Raw genomic sequence first — 14983 nt, 5'->3', positions numbered from 1 at the left:
AGTTCCACACTGATTACTGTAGCATTGTATATTAAGTTTTGAAATTAGGAAGTATCTTCTTTATTATTGTTTTGGCTATTTAGGGCCCCTTGCAATTCCATATAAACTTGAGGACTGGCATTTTCATTTCTGCAGAAAAAAGGGTTATAACAATTTTGATAGGAATTGCATTGGATCTGTAGATTGTTTTGGTAGTATTGATAATATTGTCTTCCTAGCCATGAATACAGGAAGTCTTTCCATTTATTTAGGTCTTCTCTTAGTTTTTTGTTGTTGTTGTTTTAGCAGTGTTTTGTAGTTTTCAGGCTAAAAGTCAGTTCCTTGATTAAATCTATTCCTAGGTATTTATTTTTTCCCCCTGAACATTCTTTATTATAATTGCGTTATAGCATAGTAAAAGCTAGGAAAATTCCTGGACAAGCGGAATAGGGCCCTAGGTATATTATGCCTTTAGATGTTATACTTCTTTTAGTTGCTAATGGAATTACATTCATAATTTTCAGATTGTGCATTGCAGGTGTGCAGAAACACAACTGTTTTTTATGTATTGGTTTTGTCTTGCAATTTTGCTGAATTAATTTACTAGCTGTGGTAACTTTCCTGTAGATTCTTTGGTATTTATTTTTCTATATACAGGATTACGTCAACTGCAAATAGCAAACATAGTTGATGTTTTCCCTTTATATTGTAGATGCCTTTTTTTTTTTAAGATTATGAGGAATTATCTGTTTTTAAAAAAGGAATGAAACCTGATATATGCTGCAACATGGATGAACCTTGGAAACATTTTGCTAAGAGAAAGAAACCAGACAAAGGACAGATGTTGTATGCTTCCACTTACTTGAAGTACCCAGAATAGTCAAATTCATAGAGACAGAAAGTAGAACAGTAGTTACCATGGACTGGGGAAAGGTGGTAATGTGAAGTTATTGCTTAATGGGTACAGAATTTCAGTCTGTGATGATGAAAATGTTCTGGAGATGTATAGTGGTGATGTTGCACAACACTGTGAATGTACTTAATGCCACTAAGTTGTAGACTTGGTTAAATGGTACATTTTGTATATTTTACTATAATTTTTAAAAAGAAGCATGTTTATTGGATTCACCCAGGCATATTGAATCAGAATCTCTAGGGCTCAGAAGGCAAAAAAAAAAAAAAAGCTTTTCAGGTCATTGTTATGCATATTTTAGGCAAAGAGCCACTTATATATGGGATTATATAATGCAAAGTAGGATAAATTGGGTTTTGTTGGCATATCTTTAAAGATAAATTTATCAGATTGATGAATCCAAGTACATATAATCTTCATATTTTTTATGTTCAGCTGTTACAGTTTGTACCTCACTGTATGTGGTAATGTGAATAGTGACTACACTTAATTATTTAGCATTCTACCATTTAAAGTCCTTTCAGGTATATGATTTCATTGGATCTTCACACTAGCCTCTGGAGATGGTTATATTGCTATTTTCAATGAAAAACATGAGATTTAGGAGATTTAATGACCTGCCTAAGATCATACAGGTAAAGTCAGACCTCCAAGACAGGTCTTCCGACTACAACTCCTATTTACTCCGTTGGCAGACTCCAAGAAAATAGCAGGCCTTTTTAAAGTTAGTATCAAGATCTGTGGATTTGTTTTGGGAGCTGAAAAATGTGAAGTAATGAATCATAAGACTTAATAATTTTTTTTTTGCTGACAAGACTTTATCATTTGACAGCTCTACTGTTCTTGCCATGTTAGCAATCTACACTAATAAAAGAGAAAAATGGTAATTAGCGTACGACCGCTACCCTTCCCATTGGCTAATCAGCATATCCTTATGCAAATCAACTGCCAACTAAGATGGCGGTTAACCACCAACAAAGATGGCGGCTAATTTGCATACGCCCAATGATGGGAGGCGAAAGGGGAAGGACTGCAGAATGGTGATCCGCAACCCAGGCGGCAGGCAAGAGCTAGGGGGTGGGCAAAGGCCGCCTTTCCCCACCCCCTAGCAGGTGATCGCCATTGGAAAGCCGGGCAGCAAACCCGACCCCAGGGGCTGGGGTTGCCAGCTGGCCTGTGTCGAGCAATGGTGGCAATCAGAGGCGTGAGGGCTGGGGGGCAGGCCATGGCAATCAGAGGGCTGGAGGGCCCTGGAGCAGACCAGGCAGCAACCCCAGACCCCCTGGGGGCTGGGGTTGCCGGCTGGCCTGCGCCCAGGATCCCCATGGCATCGGAGGGCAGGAGGGCCCAGGTGCAGGCCAGGCGGCAACCCCGGACCCCACTGGGGCCGGGGTTGTCAGACATCCTTCTGGTAGCCAGGGAGCCCTCGGGGGATGGGCCTAAGTCAACAGGTGGACATCCCCCAAGGGGTCCTGGACTGCAAATGGGCGAAGGCCAGGCTGAGGGACGCCCCCCCCCCCACCGAGTGCACAAATTTTGTGCACCGGGCCTCTAGTACTTAATATTTAAAAAATTAAGATATACTGATTCTATATAAGGAAATATTTTATGAAATATAAGCATGTGATACTTAAGAAATACTAATTAATGCCAGTTATCAGGAAAGGTGAAGCAAATCCATCATTCTGTGGCATTGTTTTCTTTTCTTGCATTGAAATGATCTCTATACCTAACCATTTGTGCAAGGTATGCTTTTCATAGATGTGACTATTATTTTAGAGCTTCCCTTTGAAGAATGTATTTATCACAGCTGAGCCCAGGAGTCAATAGACACCTTTCTTTGCCAGGGACATCCAGCCATGTTCTAGAATAGTGGGAAATAGGGGAAAGTCACTTCTAACATTCCTAATTTGCACTTATACCCCTTGTAACCTTACTGTCTATCATCATGGAATTGATGGATTGAGGGCATTCAAAGCATTAAAATATCTTTCATTTCTGCTGGATATTAGGGATATCTGGGGGGGTGCATTTCTTTGATTTCTTGTGACATTTTTATTTTACAGTGATGTAATATGTAATCACTTCCTGCTATTTTGCATTATATAATAAAAATTATTAAAATTGGATTCCGGATTTGTTTCCATATATTAAAGTGATTGCTTGCTAATTTCATGTCTCAAAGATATCGCAAGTATAATGAAATTCAGAACTAAAGTCATAATCTCCTTGTTCCCCTCCCTGCTTACTAAAAAGTCTGTTCTTACAGTATTCCTCATCTTAGTAAATGCATCTGTATCTGGAACATCTGGCCAGTGATCTGGGCCCTACCCAACCTTCTTTTTTATCCCCTTCATGTCTATACATGCTGTTTCCTTTACCTAGAATATTATCCCTCTCATTTTCCCATCCTACTTTTCACCTAAATTCTACTCACCCATCAGATTTCTGCTTTAGCCTTCCTTTCCAGAACTACTAGGTTAACTTAGCCTCACTTATATAGCCTTACAGATTCCTCTAATAAGAACAACAGCATAACTACAGCTGATATTAAGTAAACACTGTGTACTGGTACATAATTATTATCAGAAGGATTAATTAATTTGCTCAGGGTTACACCCTGGTAATTGAAAGGATTGAGATTTGAATTCAGCCAGCTCAGGCCACATTTAACCTCTTTACTGCTCTGTTTCTTTTTATGTAGTCATTTTTGGGGTTAATGTCTTATTCCCCTCCTGTATTTTTAAGGTCTGAGAGGGCAGAGACTATATCTATCTTATATCCTTAGTATCTAGCACAATATCTGTTGGACGCATGCATGTGTTCATGTATCATTTTTGGGATATAGCCTCTTTTACTCAGAAAGTATGAAAATTGATAAAGTGGAATTCACAGATGACAATGACCATTTTACCTTCTAGAAATAAAAGTATAAATATGGAGAAATCTATTTAGTTCATTTAGTAAATTAATTTACTGTTAGTGATCACATATCAAGGAACCTGATCTATTTGGAGAAGTTTGAATTTGAACTTTTATGCCTTTGATTCACTAGATTTTAGAATCTAATGCTTAGAGGTATAGGCAGTCAATTGATGAACCTTATTAGAAAGACATTCAAGTTACAAACTGCCACCTTTTGGAATTTATAGGAAAACTGCCAAAGAAAGATAATGGCAACACATGTATTAGGAATTTCTGTTCTAGCTTTAAAGATACCGTTTAGAATGGGATTGAAACTTAATAGGATAGGATGGCCCCGCTGGTGTGGCTAAGTGGTTGAGCAGCAACCCATGAACCAGGAGGTCACGGTTGGATTCTTGGTCAGGGTATATGCCTGGGCTGTGGGCTAGATCCCCAGTAGGGGGCAGCTGATCAATGATTCTCTCTCATCATTGATGTTTCTTTCTCTCTCCCCTCCTCCTGTCCTCTCCCTGAAATCAATAAAACAAAAACAAAACCATTAAGTAAAAGGCCCATGAAGACATGAGGACACCAGGTCCAGCAGGACAAGGTCACTATCTTAAAAAAAAATAAAGGATGGATAGGAACACGGGGGAGTGGGCAAGTAGGGGGAGAAGGAACATGGAAATTTTATAAAACCCTCCTACCTATGTTGGGGCATCACTGATAATGGATTTCTGCCACAGTTGGAAGACTCTTGAGTGTGAAGATTAAGAAGATACCTGGCCAGCATGGCTCAGTGGTTGAGCGTTGACCCATGAGCCAGGAGGTCACGGTTCGATTCCAGGTCAAGGCATGTGCCCGGTTGCGGGATTGATCAGGAGGCAGCCAATCATTGATGTTTCTATCTCTACCTCTCCCTTCCTCTCTGAAATAAATAAAACCATTTTTTTTTTAAAAAGGAACATGCTTGAAGAAGAACTAAAAAACAACAACATTCTTTTCTGAGTCAGTTCTTTGTTTTATTGGTGTTATCACAGAAAGTAATAAAAAATTTGTTTAGGAAGGTCATATGTATTGTTTTTAGAGCAAAACAAATGAAAGATGATATGAACTTGGCACTTGATACATGTTTGGAATTTGATGTGTGTAGTAACTTTCTGTGGGAAAGGACTTTGGATATTGCCATTCCCATGGCTAATGTACACACAACAAAAAAGCAGTTATGAAATATTTTATTTGAATGAAAATTAAATGAAAAATTTTAATTACATTTAAAAATTACATATATACACATATACATGAAATGTTACTAACGTGCATAAATATGACAATTATTTTCAGAAGAGTTTTTTTTGGGGGGGGGTGGTTGGTTTTATTCTTTTTTTCTTTCCTTCCTTCCATCCCCACTCCTGACTTGTCAGGACCTTGTAACCCGTGTTAATAACCTAGGTTATATTACTCCATATTTCTCTCCATGTTGTCATGTTCATGTACAAATGTTTATCTGTAATACATTATAAACACACACACACGTATGTGTTTTGATCATTCCCTGTACTTCAAATTGTTTGTTCTGTCTTACTCAAAATACCTTGTGGAAATCTGTCAAATGGCAAGCCCTAATTAATTCTTTTTTTTTTTTTTTTTTGAGAGAGAGAGAGATTTGTTGTTCTACTTATTTATACATTAATTGGTTGACTCTTGTATGTGCCCTGACCAGGGATCAGTCCCGCAACCTTGGTGTTTCGGGACAATGCTCAAACCAACTGAGCTACCCAGCCAGGGCTTACTTTATTCTTTTTAATGGTTACATAGTCGTGTTAGTTTGCCAGGGCTGCAATAATAAAGAACCACACACTGGGAAGCTTAAACAACAGAAATTTATTTTATTACAATAATGGAGGCTACAGGTTCAAGTTCAAGGTGTTGGCAAGTTTGATTTTTTTTCTGAGGCCTCTTTTCTTGTTTTGTAGATCGTTAACTCCTTCCTATAGTCTTCCCTCTGTGTATATGTGTGTCCAAATTTCCTCTTCTTATAAGAACAGCAGTTATATAGATTAGGGCCTACCCTAATGACCTCATTTTAATTACCTCTTTAAAGACACAATCTCCAAATATAGTCACATTCTGAAGTACTGGGAATTAGGACTTCAACATATGAAAATTTAGGGAATACAATTTAGCCTACAATAATAATATTCCATAATTTATTTAAACATTCCCTTACTGATGGACATTTACATTATTTTTAAATTTTTATCACTATGAACAGTGGTGCAATAAAATCTTTGTATGTGTATCTTTTATTTCTATAGCATAAATTCCCAAGATGTGGTTGCTGGGCCATAGGGTATATTTATTTTTAATTTTAATAGTAGTATACAGCCAGACTGGGGGTTGGACCAGAAACCTGTGTGCCCTGACCAGAAATCAAACCCGCCACCTTTCAGTATATAGAAAGACATTCCAACCATTGAGCCACACTGGCCAGGGCTGGATTACTTTTTTAAAAGTCTGTTATCAGTTAGCATTTCTACTAGCAAGGTAATAGAATAACCTTTTTCTAGCTTTGCTGTCAACAATAGGTGTTATTGATCATTTTAATTTTTGCTAGTCTGATCAGAGTAAAATAATATCTCATTGTTCCTTTATTTTGCATTTCTCTTAATTCTGTTAAATTTTAGGATTATTTAATAGGTTTGTATTGGGAAAGTTTAAATGTCAAGCTTCAATGAGACTGTAAAAAGTTATTTTAAGAAGAAGAACTTAAATTATTATCTAGGCATATTGCCTATTCCCACTTAATAAAGACTTGAGGTTCAAAAGTTAGTTTATGAATTACTTGGGGTTTGAAACGCTCTCTCTTAGGCAGTATTATAAACAGTGATTAGATTCTCAATCCACCCTACAAAGCATGTTTAATTCAAAGTTATTTCTAATATTATATGGAACTTAACAGTGTGATTCATTCATTCATTTCATAAGTACTCCATGAATAGAACGCTTTTTTCTCTGAATTATACTAATGTAGTTAGTTAGGTTCTGTGGATTCTGGGAAAGAGTGCAAGGTAGTAGGCAAGGAGTGAAATGAACAGATGACATGGTAGTTATAATGAAGTATAGGTAGGATACAGACCTGGCTCTATTAGAGGAGAGATAATATTTTTGGATTAACCACCAGTGATGTGTTTACACAAGACATTCATTAATTGTGTGTAAGTAGTATATTCAATTCCTAGAAAAACTTAGATGTACTTTAGTTACATCTGTAGTTTCCCTTTTGCCACCCCTCCCACTGCCCCCCACAATGCCTCACCAAAACAAAAAACTATTTACAGTTGAAAAACAGAAAATCTTGGGTTATGAATCTGTGATATTTCCAAGGTCTCTTGATCAAACAGGGCAGTAGCAAGCAGGGACTCAGATAGGGGCCATTCCAGATTATTTTACTTAAGAGCATCACCCAGAGCAAGGGCAGGCCTACAATGGCAGAGACAAGGACGTCTGATTCAGTCTTGCTCTGGACTATTTCTCCCCACACTGTGAGGTCACCACAGGCAGCTTAAGTTTATTGTTGGGGCCTGTGGGGACATTCTCAACACTAGAACTCCATCAGTGATTTTTTCTAAGCAGCACATGCTTTCCATCCAGCCAATCACACTTGGAGCGGGTGATGAAGAATTGACAGCCATTTGTACTGGGGCCTGTTTGCCATTGAAAATAGTCCTCGAGCTAAGTGCCTAAGTTTAAAATTTTCATCTGCAAATGGTCCCCAGTCAGTACTGGCAACTCCAGTATCATCCCCATTAACAAACTCTCCACCCTGAATCAAATCCTTTATAATCCTATGGAAACTACTCCCTTTGTAGCCTATCAGAACCCCATCTTTTCTAAATTCTCCAGTACACATCTACAAAGAACTAGATCGTTGTGGCCAACTTCCTGGCTGCCAATAGAGAACACCACAGGGCCCTTGCTGGTTTGTCTCAGTGGTTAGAGCATCAGCCCACAGAGTGAAGGATCCTGGGTTTGATTCCCAGTCAAGGGCACATACCTTGGTTGCAGGTTCGATCCCCATCCCTGTCAGGGAATGTGTGGGAAGCAACCAGTTGATTGTATCTCACATCAATATTTTTTTCTCTGTCTCTCCCCCTCTCTCCCTTTCACTCTCTTTCTAAAGATCAATAGAAAAAAATATTCTCAGGTGAAGATTAAAAAAACACACAAAACACTACAGGGTTCACAGGGTTTGAATTTGCCACCACCCCTCCAACCTAAAGCAGAAGTTGGGAGCACTGCTTTCTCCCTTATACTTATGTCTCATTTCAGTAGATTGAGGTTTAAAATGAGATTATTATTTTTTTAAAATAAAACCAAATAGCTGGAGCCCTCTTTGTATTAAAATATAAGCTCAATGAGAGCCAGGACTTTGTATATCTTGTATACTACTGGATCTCTGACATTTAGAATAGCATCTTGTACACAGTAGACATTCAATAAATATTTTTTGAATGAGTCCCAACTGAGGGGAAATTTTTTTCTTTTTTTCATATTCTTATCCCCCTCTGCCATTGATAAGTATAAGGAAAGAGACTTAGACTAAACTAAACTAAGGCTTGAATATGAATGGTTCATAGCAAAGAGAGATTCTTCAGCATACAAATCTAGTTATGTCAGTGGTTGGTTTAAAAGTCTTCAATTATTTTCTGCTTTCCTGATCACTTTCCACCTCCTTGGCATGACATACAAGCCCGCCCTTTATAGTCTTAGCTTTCCTCACAGGTACTCTTCGGTCCAGTTCTTGCAGTTTCCCCAGCACATCATTTTGTCTTGGCCTCTATGTCTTTTTTACTAAAAACCCTGCTTCCTTATCTACTGCCTGTTGAATCTTATTTATCCTTTATTCTCCAGTTCAAGAATGTTTTACTTGTGAAGGCTTCTGATACTTCTCACATATCAACAGCTAGGTTATTCTTTTTTTTGGTCATCACTGTACCTTAAATATTAACTTCATTTTATCCTCATCATATTGTGCGAAGTCATTGTTTATATGCCTAGCTCCTCTGTGAGCTGAAATCTTGAAGGGCAGATGCCATGTCCTCATTCATTTTTGTGTCCCCAGCAAATAAGAGGAGCTCAGGGGGAAAAAAAAGATTTTTGCATACGTTATATACGTGGACCTAAAGAGTAATAGGCCCCAAGAAATGAACAAATATTTTAGTCCATTTTATTTATGGAAAAGATTTAAGCTCTTTAACTTGTTTTATTTTTGTCTTTAAAATTTTTTTGGCAAAGGATTTCTACTTTGATTTTTAAATGAAACTCAGAATGAGAAGAAATAAGCATCTAAAACATCAAACATTGATTAAACAGTCATAATACTGAGAGATTTAACAATACAAATCTTTGTTATTTATGATTGTAAAGGTTTTGAGAATACCAGTTTTATTTCAAATTCTCCTGTTATAATCTACACTAATAAAAGAGAAACATGGTAATTAGCGTACGACTGCTACCCTTTTCATTGGCTAATCAGTGAGTATATGCAAATTAACTGTCAGCCAAGATGGCAGCTGGCAGCCAGGCACTGAAGCGAGCACGAGGCTTGCTTGCTGCAGACTCCAAAGTTCCCCGCCTCACTTGCCGGCCTCTCGTCTGCAACTCTAAGCAGCTATATACTATGTTGCAAATAAGAAGGTAAACAAAACCCCAGAAAACAGCCGGACTGAAACCCAGCTGGACCGAAACATTGTATCCATGTTTTCAGCAGCGAGGCCTCAGAGCTAAAGCTGGCCCAGAATAAAAAAAATAAAAAAAAGAAAACAAGGAGCGGTTGGAAGCTTCATTCACTCGCCAGCCGGAAAACAGCCCTCAGCCCCTCACCCAGACTGGCCAGGCACCCCAGTGGGGACCCACACCCTGAAGAGTGTGTGACCAGCTGAAAACAGCCCTCAGCCCCTCACCCAGACTGGCCAGGCACCCCAGTGGGGACCCACACCCTGAAGAGTGTGTGACCAGCTGAAAACAGCCCTCAGCCCCTCACCCAGACTGGCCAGGCACCCCAGTGGGGACCCACACCCTGAAGAGTGTGTGACCAGCTGAAAACAGCCCTCAGCCCCTCACCCAGACTGGCCAGGCACCCCAGTGGGGACCCACACCCTGAAGAGTGTGTGACCAGCTGAAAACAGCCCTCAGCCCCTCACCCAGACTGGCCAGGCACCCCAGTGGGGACCCACACCCTGAAGAGTGTGTGACCAGCTGAAAACAGCCCTCAGCCCCTCACCCAGACTGGCCAGGCACCCCAGTGGGGACCCACACCCTGAAGAGTGTGTGACCAGCTGAAAACAGCCCTCAGCCCCTCACCCAGACTGGCCAGGCACCCCAGTGGGGAGCCCCAGCTCCCCTATCGGCCCTACTCTGTGAGTGACAGGGGGGAGCTCCTCAATCCCCTGATCGGCCCTGCTCTGTGTGTGACAGGGGGCGGTGCCCCAACCCCCCAATCGGCCCTACCCTGAGCGTGACTGAGGGTGGCATTGCAACCTCCCGATCCGCCCTGCTCTGTGCATGACGGGGCGGCGCCCCAACTCCCCAATCGGCCCTGCTCTGAGCCTGACCAGGGGCTGCACTTAGGGATTGGGCCTGCCCTCTGCCACCCGGGAGCAGGCCTAAGCCAGCAGGTCGTTATCTCCTGAGGGGTCCCAGACTGCGAGAGGGCACAGGCCGGGCTGGGGGACCCCCCCTCCCCCGCCCCCCCGAGTGCACAAATTTTTGTGCACTGGGCCTCTAGTTATAAATAAAAGCAGATCTGGGCCCAAGATATGACAAAATACAATCTAGAAGCCTTTCTAATTCTTCAGAGAGCCATTAGCTAGAAAAGGCTATTAAAGATTCATCAGAATTCAACATAGTTTATTCTGGCAGTTTACCCAAGGGATTCTGAATACACTTAGAGGATTCATATATAATTTTTGTGCACTGGGCCTCTAGTTATAAATAAAAGCAGATCTGGGCCCAAGATATGACAAAATACAATCTAGAAGCCTTTCTAATTCTTCAGAGAGCCATTAGCTAGAAAAGGCTATTAAAGATTCATCAGAATTCAACATAGTTTATTCTGGCAGTTTACCCAAGGGATTCTGAATACACTTAGAGGATTCATATATCAAAGAGCTAGGAATTGATTTAGACCTAATCCTTTTGCTTTTTCAGATTCCACAAAATCTGGCAATACTAGCCAACAAAGTTGCTTCTGAATCTTAGAAATTACTAGAGACGAACTGTCAAAATAGAAGCAGTCAGTCCTTAAGGAAAGTTTAAAATTCAATCGGTGGCACCTTTGTTGAAGATCATGATTATATCTTCAAAGAAATACTGTCATGATCATATGAATTCTTATTCATGGCTATCATTAATTCTTTAGTGAATTTTTTGCATTTATTTTACTTAAATTAACTAAAGTAATTGCATTTAAAGAAGTATATGAAGTTTTCTATGTCAATAAAATAATATTTTTAAAAAATGGAAAAAAAGGGAAAACTCACACCTAGTTTAAACCCAATTCTAATGTTAATTTTAATTGTGAGTGCACACACACAACCTCAGTGAATATCAGCTATGGATGGCTTCAGAAGGCTGTCATAAGGTTTGGCAGGGAAACCTATTCTGCATAATCTTGAATAATAGGGATCATTTGATCTATTAAATGTCTTTGGGTACCATTTATATGGATTGGAACACATGGAATACTTTAGCTGTAACACTGTCTCATAGAAGAGAAGATTTTTATTCTATCTGTATAGTAAATGTAATACTACTGTCTGCTCATTAAAGAAATCTCTTAGTAGTATCTTCCTTGAAAGATAAAGAGCAAAGTCTGTGTATTTCAGGAATTGGTACTCTGCTTATCTTTAAACATTTACCATTGCCTATGTTTTTCAGTCAGTCAGAGGTTTGAAGTATTGTTTCTGTTTTTAAGGAAGTAAAATAATTTATTACTCTCTTGTATAAATGAACTTTGTGAACCCTATTTGACAGATATAAGATATAATAAAGGTTAATGTCCAGAAACTTAGAAGAACAGTGGCATCATGCATTATTTATCTAATAGGTTATATTTATAAATATCAATGAATAAAAGTATTTGAATTTCTAAAATTTTATGTTATGCAAGGTATCAAACATAACATTTGAATTATATGTGCCTGAATTTTAAACATTACCAAGTTTTTGTTTGTTTTTAAACCATAGCATTTCACCGCTTTGGTTATATACAATTCATTTGATTCTATATATTAGAGTATTAGGTCCATATGAGCAGGGACTGTTTTTTTGTTTCTTTGTTTGTTTTTGGTTAATCCTCACCTGAGGATATTTTTTTCCATTGATTTTTAGAGAGTGGAGAGGATGGGGAGAGAGAAACATTGATGTGAGAGAGACACCGATTAGTTGCCTCTTGCACATGCCCAGACCAGGACCAGGGATCGAGCCTGCAACCAAGGTACATGTCCTTGATTGGAATCGAAACCGGGACCCTTCAGTCTGAGGGCCGACACTCTATCCACTGAGCCAAGTCAGCTAGGGCAAGAAACCACTTCCTTTGCTCATCCATAAGAAGCAACTTCCTTATCCATTAAAGTTTTATCATGAGATTGCAGGAGTTTAGTCACATCTTCAGACTCCACTTCTAAATCTAGTTCTCTTACTGTTTCTACCACATCTGTAGTTACTTCCTCACTGAAGTCTTGAATCTCTCAGAGTCATCCATAAGGGTTAGAATCAACGTCTTTTAAAGTCCTGTTAATGTTGATATTTTGACATCTTTCCATGAATCATGAATATTCTGAATGACATCTAGAATGTGAATCTTTTTCAGAAGGTTTTTATTTTGCTCAGATCTATCAGAGGTACCACTATCTATGGCAGCTATAGCCTTATGAAATGTTTTAAGTAATGAGACTAAAAAGTTGAAATTACTTCTTGATCCATGGGCTACAGAATGTATATTATGTTAGCAGGCATGAAAGCTACATTAATCTTATATATCTCCATCAGAGCTTTTGGGTGACCAGGGGCATTGTCAGTGAGCAGTAATATTTTGAAAGGAATCTTTTGTTCTGAGCAGTAGGTCTCAACAGTGGGCTTAAACTATTCAGTAAGCCATGTTGTAAACAGATGTGCTGTTCTCCATGGTTTGTTGTTCCATTTATAGAGCACAGAGTAGATTTAGTGTCATCCTTAAGGGCCCTAGGATTTTCAGACTGGTAAATGAGCACTGGCTTCAACATAAAGTCAAAATATCAACCTCTGATAGGTATTTACCAGATAGATATTACCTGGAAGTACAGCTGCAGAAGAAAAGGGAAGAGGTCAAAATAGCAACATTAACAGGACTTTAGAAGAAGCTAATTTTAACTGTCATGGATGACTTTGAGAGGTTCAAGATGTGGTAGAAACAGCAAGAGAACTAGAATTAGAAGTGGAGCCTGAAGATGTAACTGACCTGCTTACAGTCTCATTAGCATCTAACTAGAGAGTCTCCTGGCCTTGGAAGTTTTGAAGCCAGGCATTGACTTCTCTTCTTCAGCGATGAAAGTCCTAGTTGGCATCTTCTTCCAATATAAGGTTGTTTAATCTACATTGAAAATCTGTTATTGAGCATAACCACCTTCATTGATTATCCTAGCTAGATCTTCTGGATAACTTGCTGTAGCTTCTACAACAGCATTTGCTGCTTCACCTCGTGCTTTTGTATTATGGAGAGAGCTTCTTCCTTGATCCTCATGAACCAACCTCTGATAGCTTCAGACTTTTCTTCTGCAGCTGTATTGCCTCTCTCAGCCTTGACAGAATGAAGAGAGTTAGGGCCTTATTCAGGATTAATCTTGTGTTTGGGGGGGGGGGGGGGGGGGGTGCTTGTGGCTGGCTTGATCTTCTATCCAGACCACTAATACTTTCTTTAGATCAGCAAGAAAGCTGTTTCGTTTTTTTTTTTTCATTTGTGTGTTCACTGGAGTAGCACTTTTAATTTCCTTCAAGAACTTTTCATTTGCATCCATAACTTGGCTAACTGGCATGAGAGAGAGGCCTAGCTTTTTGCCTGTCTTGACTTTTGACATGCTTTTCTCACTAAGCTTAGTCATTTCTAGATTTTGATTTAAAGTGAGAGAGATGCGACTCTTCCTTTCACATAAACACTTAGAGGTCATTGTAGGGTTATTAATTGGCCTTATTTCAATATTGATGTGTCTAAAGAATAAGGAGGCCCAGCCCAGCCAGCTTGGTTCAGTGGTTGAGCATCAACCTATGAACCAGGAGGTCATGGTTTGATTCCTGGTCTGGGTTTCGGGCTCGATCCTCATGGATATGACCCTTCCTTCCTTCCTTCCTTCCTTCCTTCCTTCCTTCCTTCCTTCCTTCCTTTCTTCCTTCTTTTCTCCCTCCCTCCCTCCCCCCCTCTCTCTCCCCCTCTCTCCCTTCTTCTCCGAAATCAATAAAAATATATTTTAATAAAAGAATAAGGAGGCCCAAGGAGAGGGAGAGAAACCAGGAATGGCCCATTAGTGAGCAGTCAGAACACACATTGATTAAGTTCAACATCTTCTATTGGTGTGGTTCGTGGTGCCCCAAAACAATTACATAGTGATATCAAAGATCACTGATCACAGACCACCATAACAAATATAATAATAATAAAAAGTTTGAAATGTTGTGAGAATTACCAAAATATAACACACAGACACGAAGTGAGCAAATGCTGTTGGAAAATGCCACTGATAGGCTGGCTCAAAGCAGAGTTGCCACACACCTTCAGTTTGTAAAAAACACAATATATAAAAAGTGTGATAAAGTGAAGCACAATAAAATGAGATGTGCTTATATAGCCTTCATCTAATAGAATATCTGATATTTAATAGATTTAGTAAATCAGTTAAATGAATGAGATTAATTCTGACTTAGAAAAATGTAAGAAACAAGGCTGTCTTCCCAGCTGAGGTAGGATCTGGGTTTTGAAAGTCAAATAGGTAACTGAAAGGGTAAGTGTGAATGAAACTGCACGCCATGTTTCAGCAAGCTGAAAATTTATTGCTTCAGCATAAAATGTAAATTGAAAAGCAGCTTGGAATGGAGCCATATTAATGAAGAATTTAATTTCATATAATGCATTGTGATCCTTTGTGTAAAAAT

General features: G+C 39.2%; 1 protein-coding gene across 1 annotated transcript in view; it reads left to right on the top strand.

Moving 5' to 3' along the window:
* The first annotated feature begins 1470 nt into the window (after positions 1 to 1470).
* The window catches only part of SOS1 (son of sevenless homolog 1 (Drosophila)), a 93351-nt gene continuing 79838 nt past the window's right edge, over positions 1471 to 14983 (top strand). Inside the window, exon 1 of the mRNA XM_014538433.1 lies at positions 1471 to 1527. Within this exon, the coding sequence (XP_014393919.1) occupies positions 1477 to 1527 (51 nt within the window). The 5' untranslated portion in view covers positions 1471 to 1476. The remainder of the gene's footprint in view (positions 1528 to 14983) is intronic.

The sequence above is a fragment of the Myotis brandtii genome, unplaced genomic scaffold (genome assembly GCF_000412655.1).
Source record: "Myotis brandtii unplaced genomic scaffold, ASM41265v1 scaffold191, whole genome shotgun sequence".
NCBI lineage: Eukaryota > Metazoa > Chordata > Mammalia > Chiroptera > Vespertilionidae > Myotis > Myotis brandtii.
This window is presented reverse-complemented; position numbering and strand designations above follow the sequence as displayed.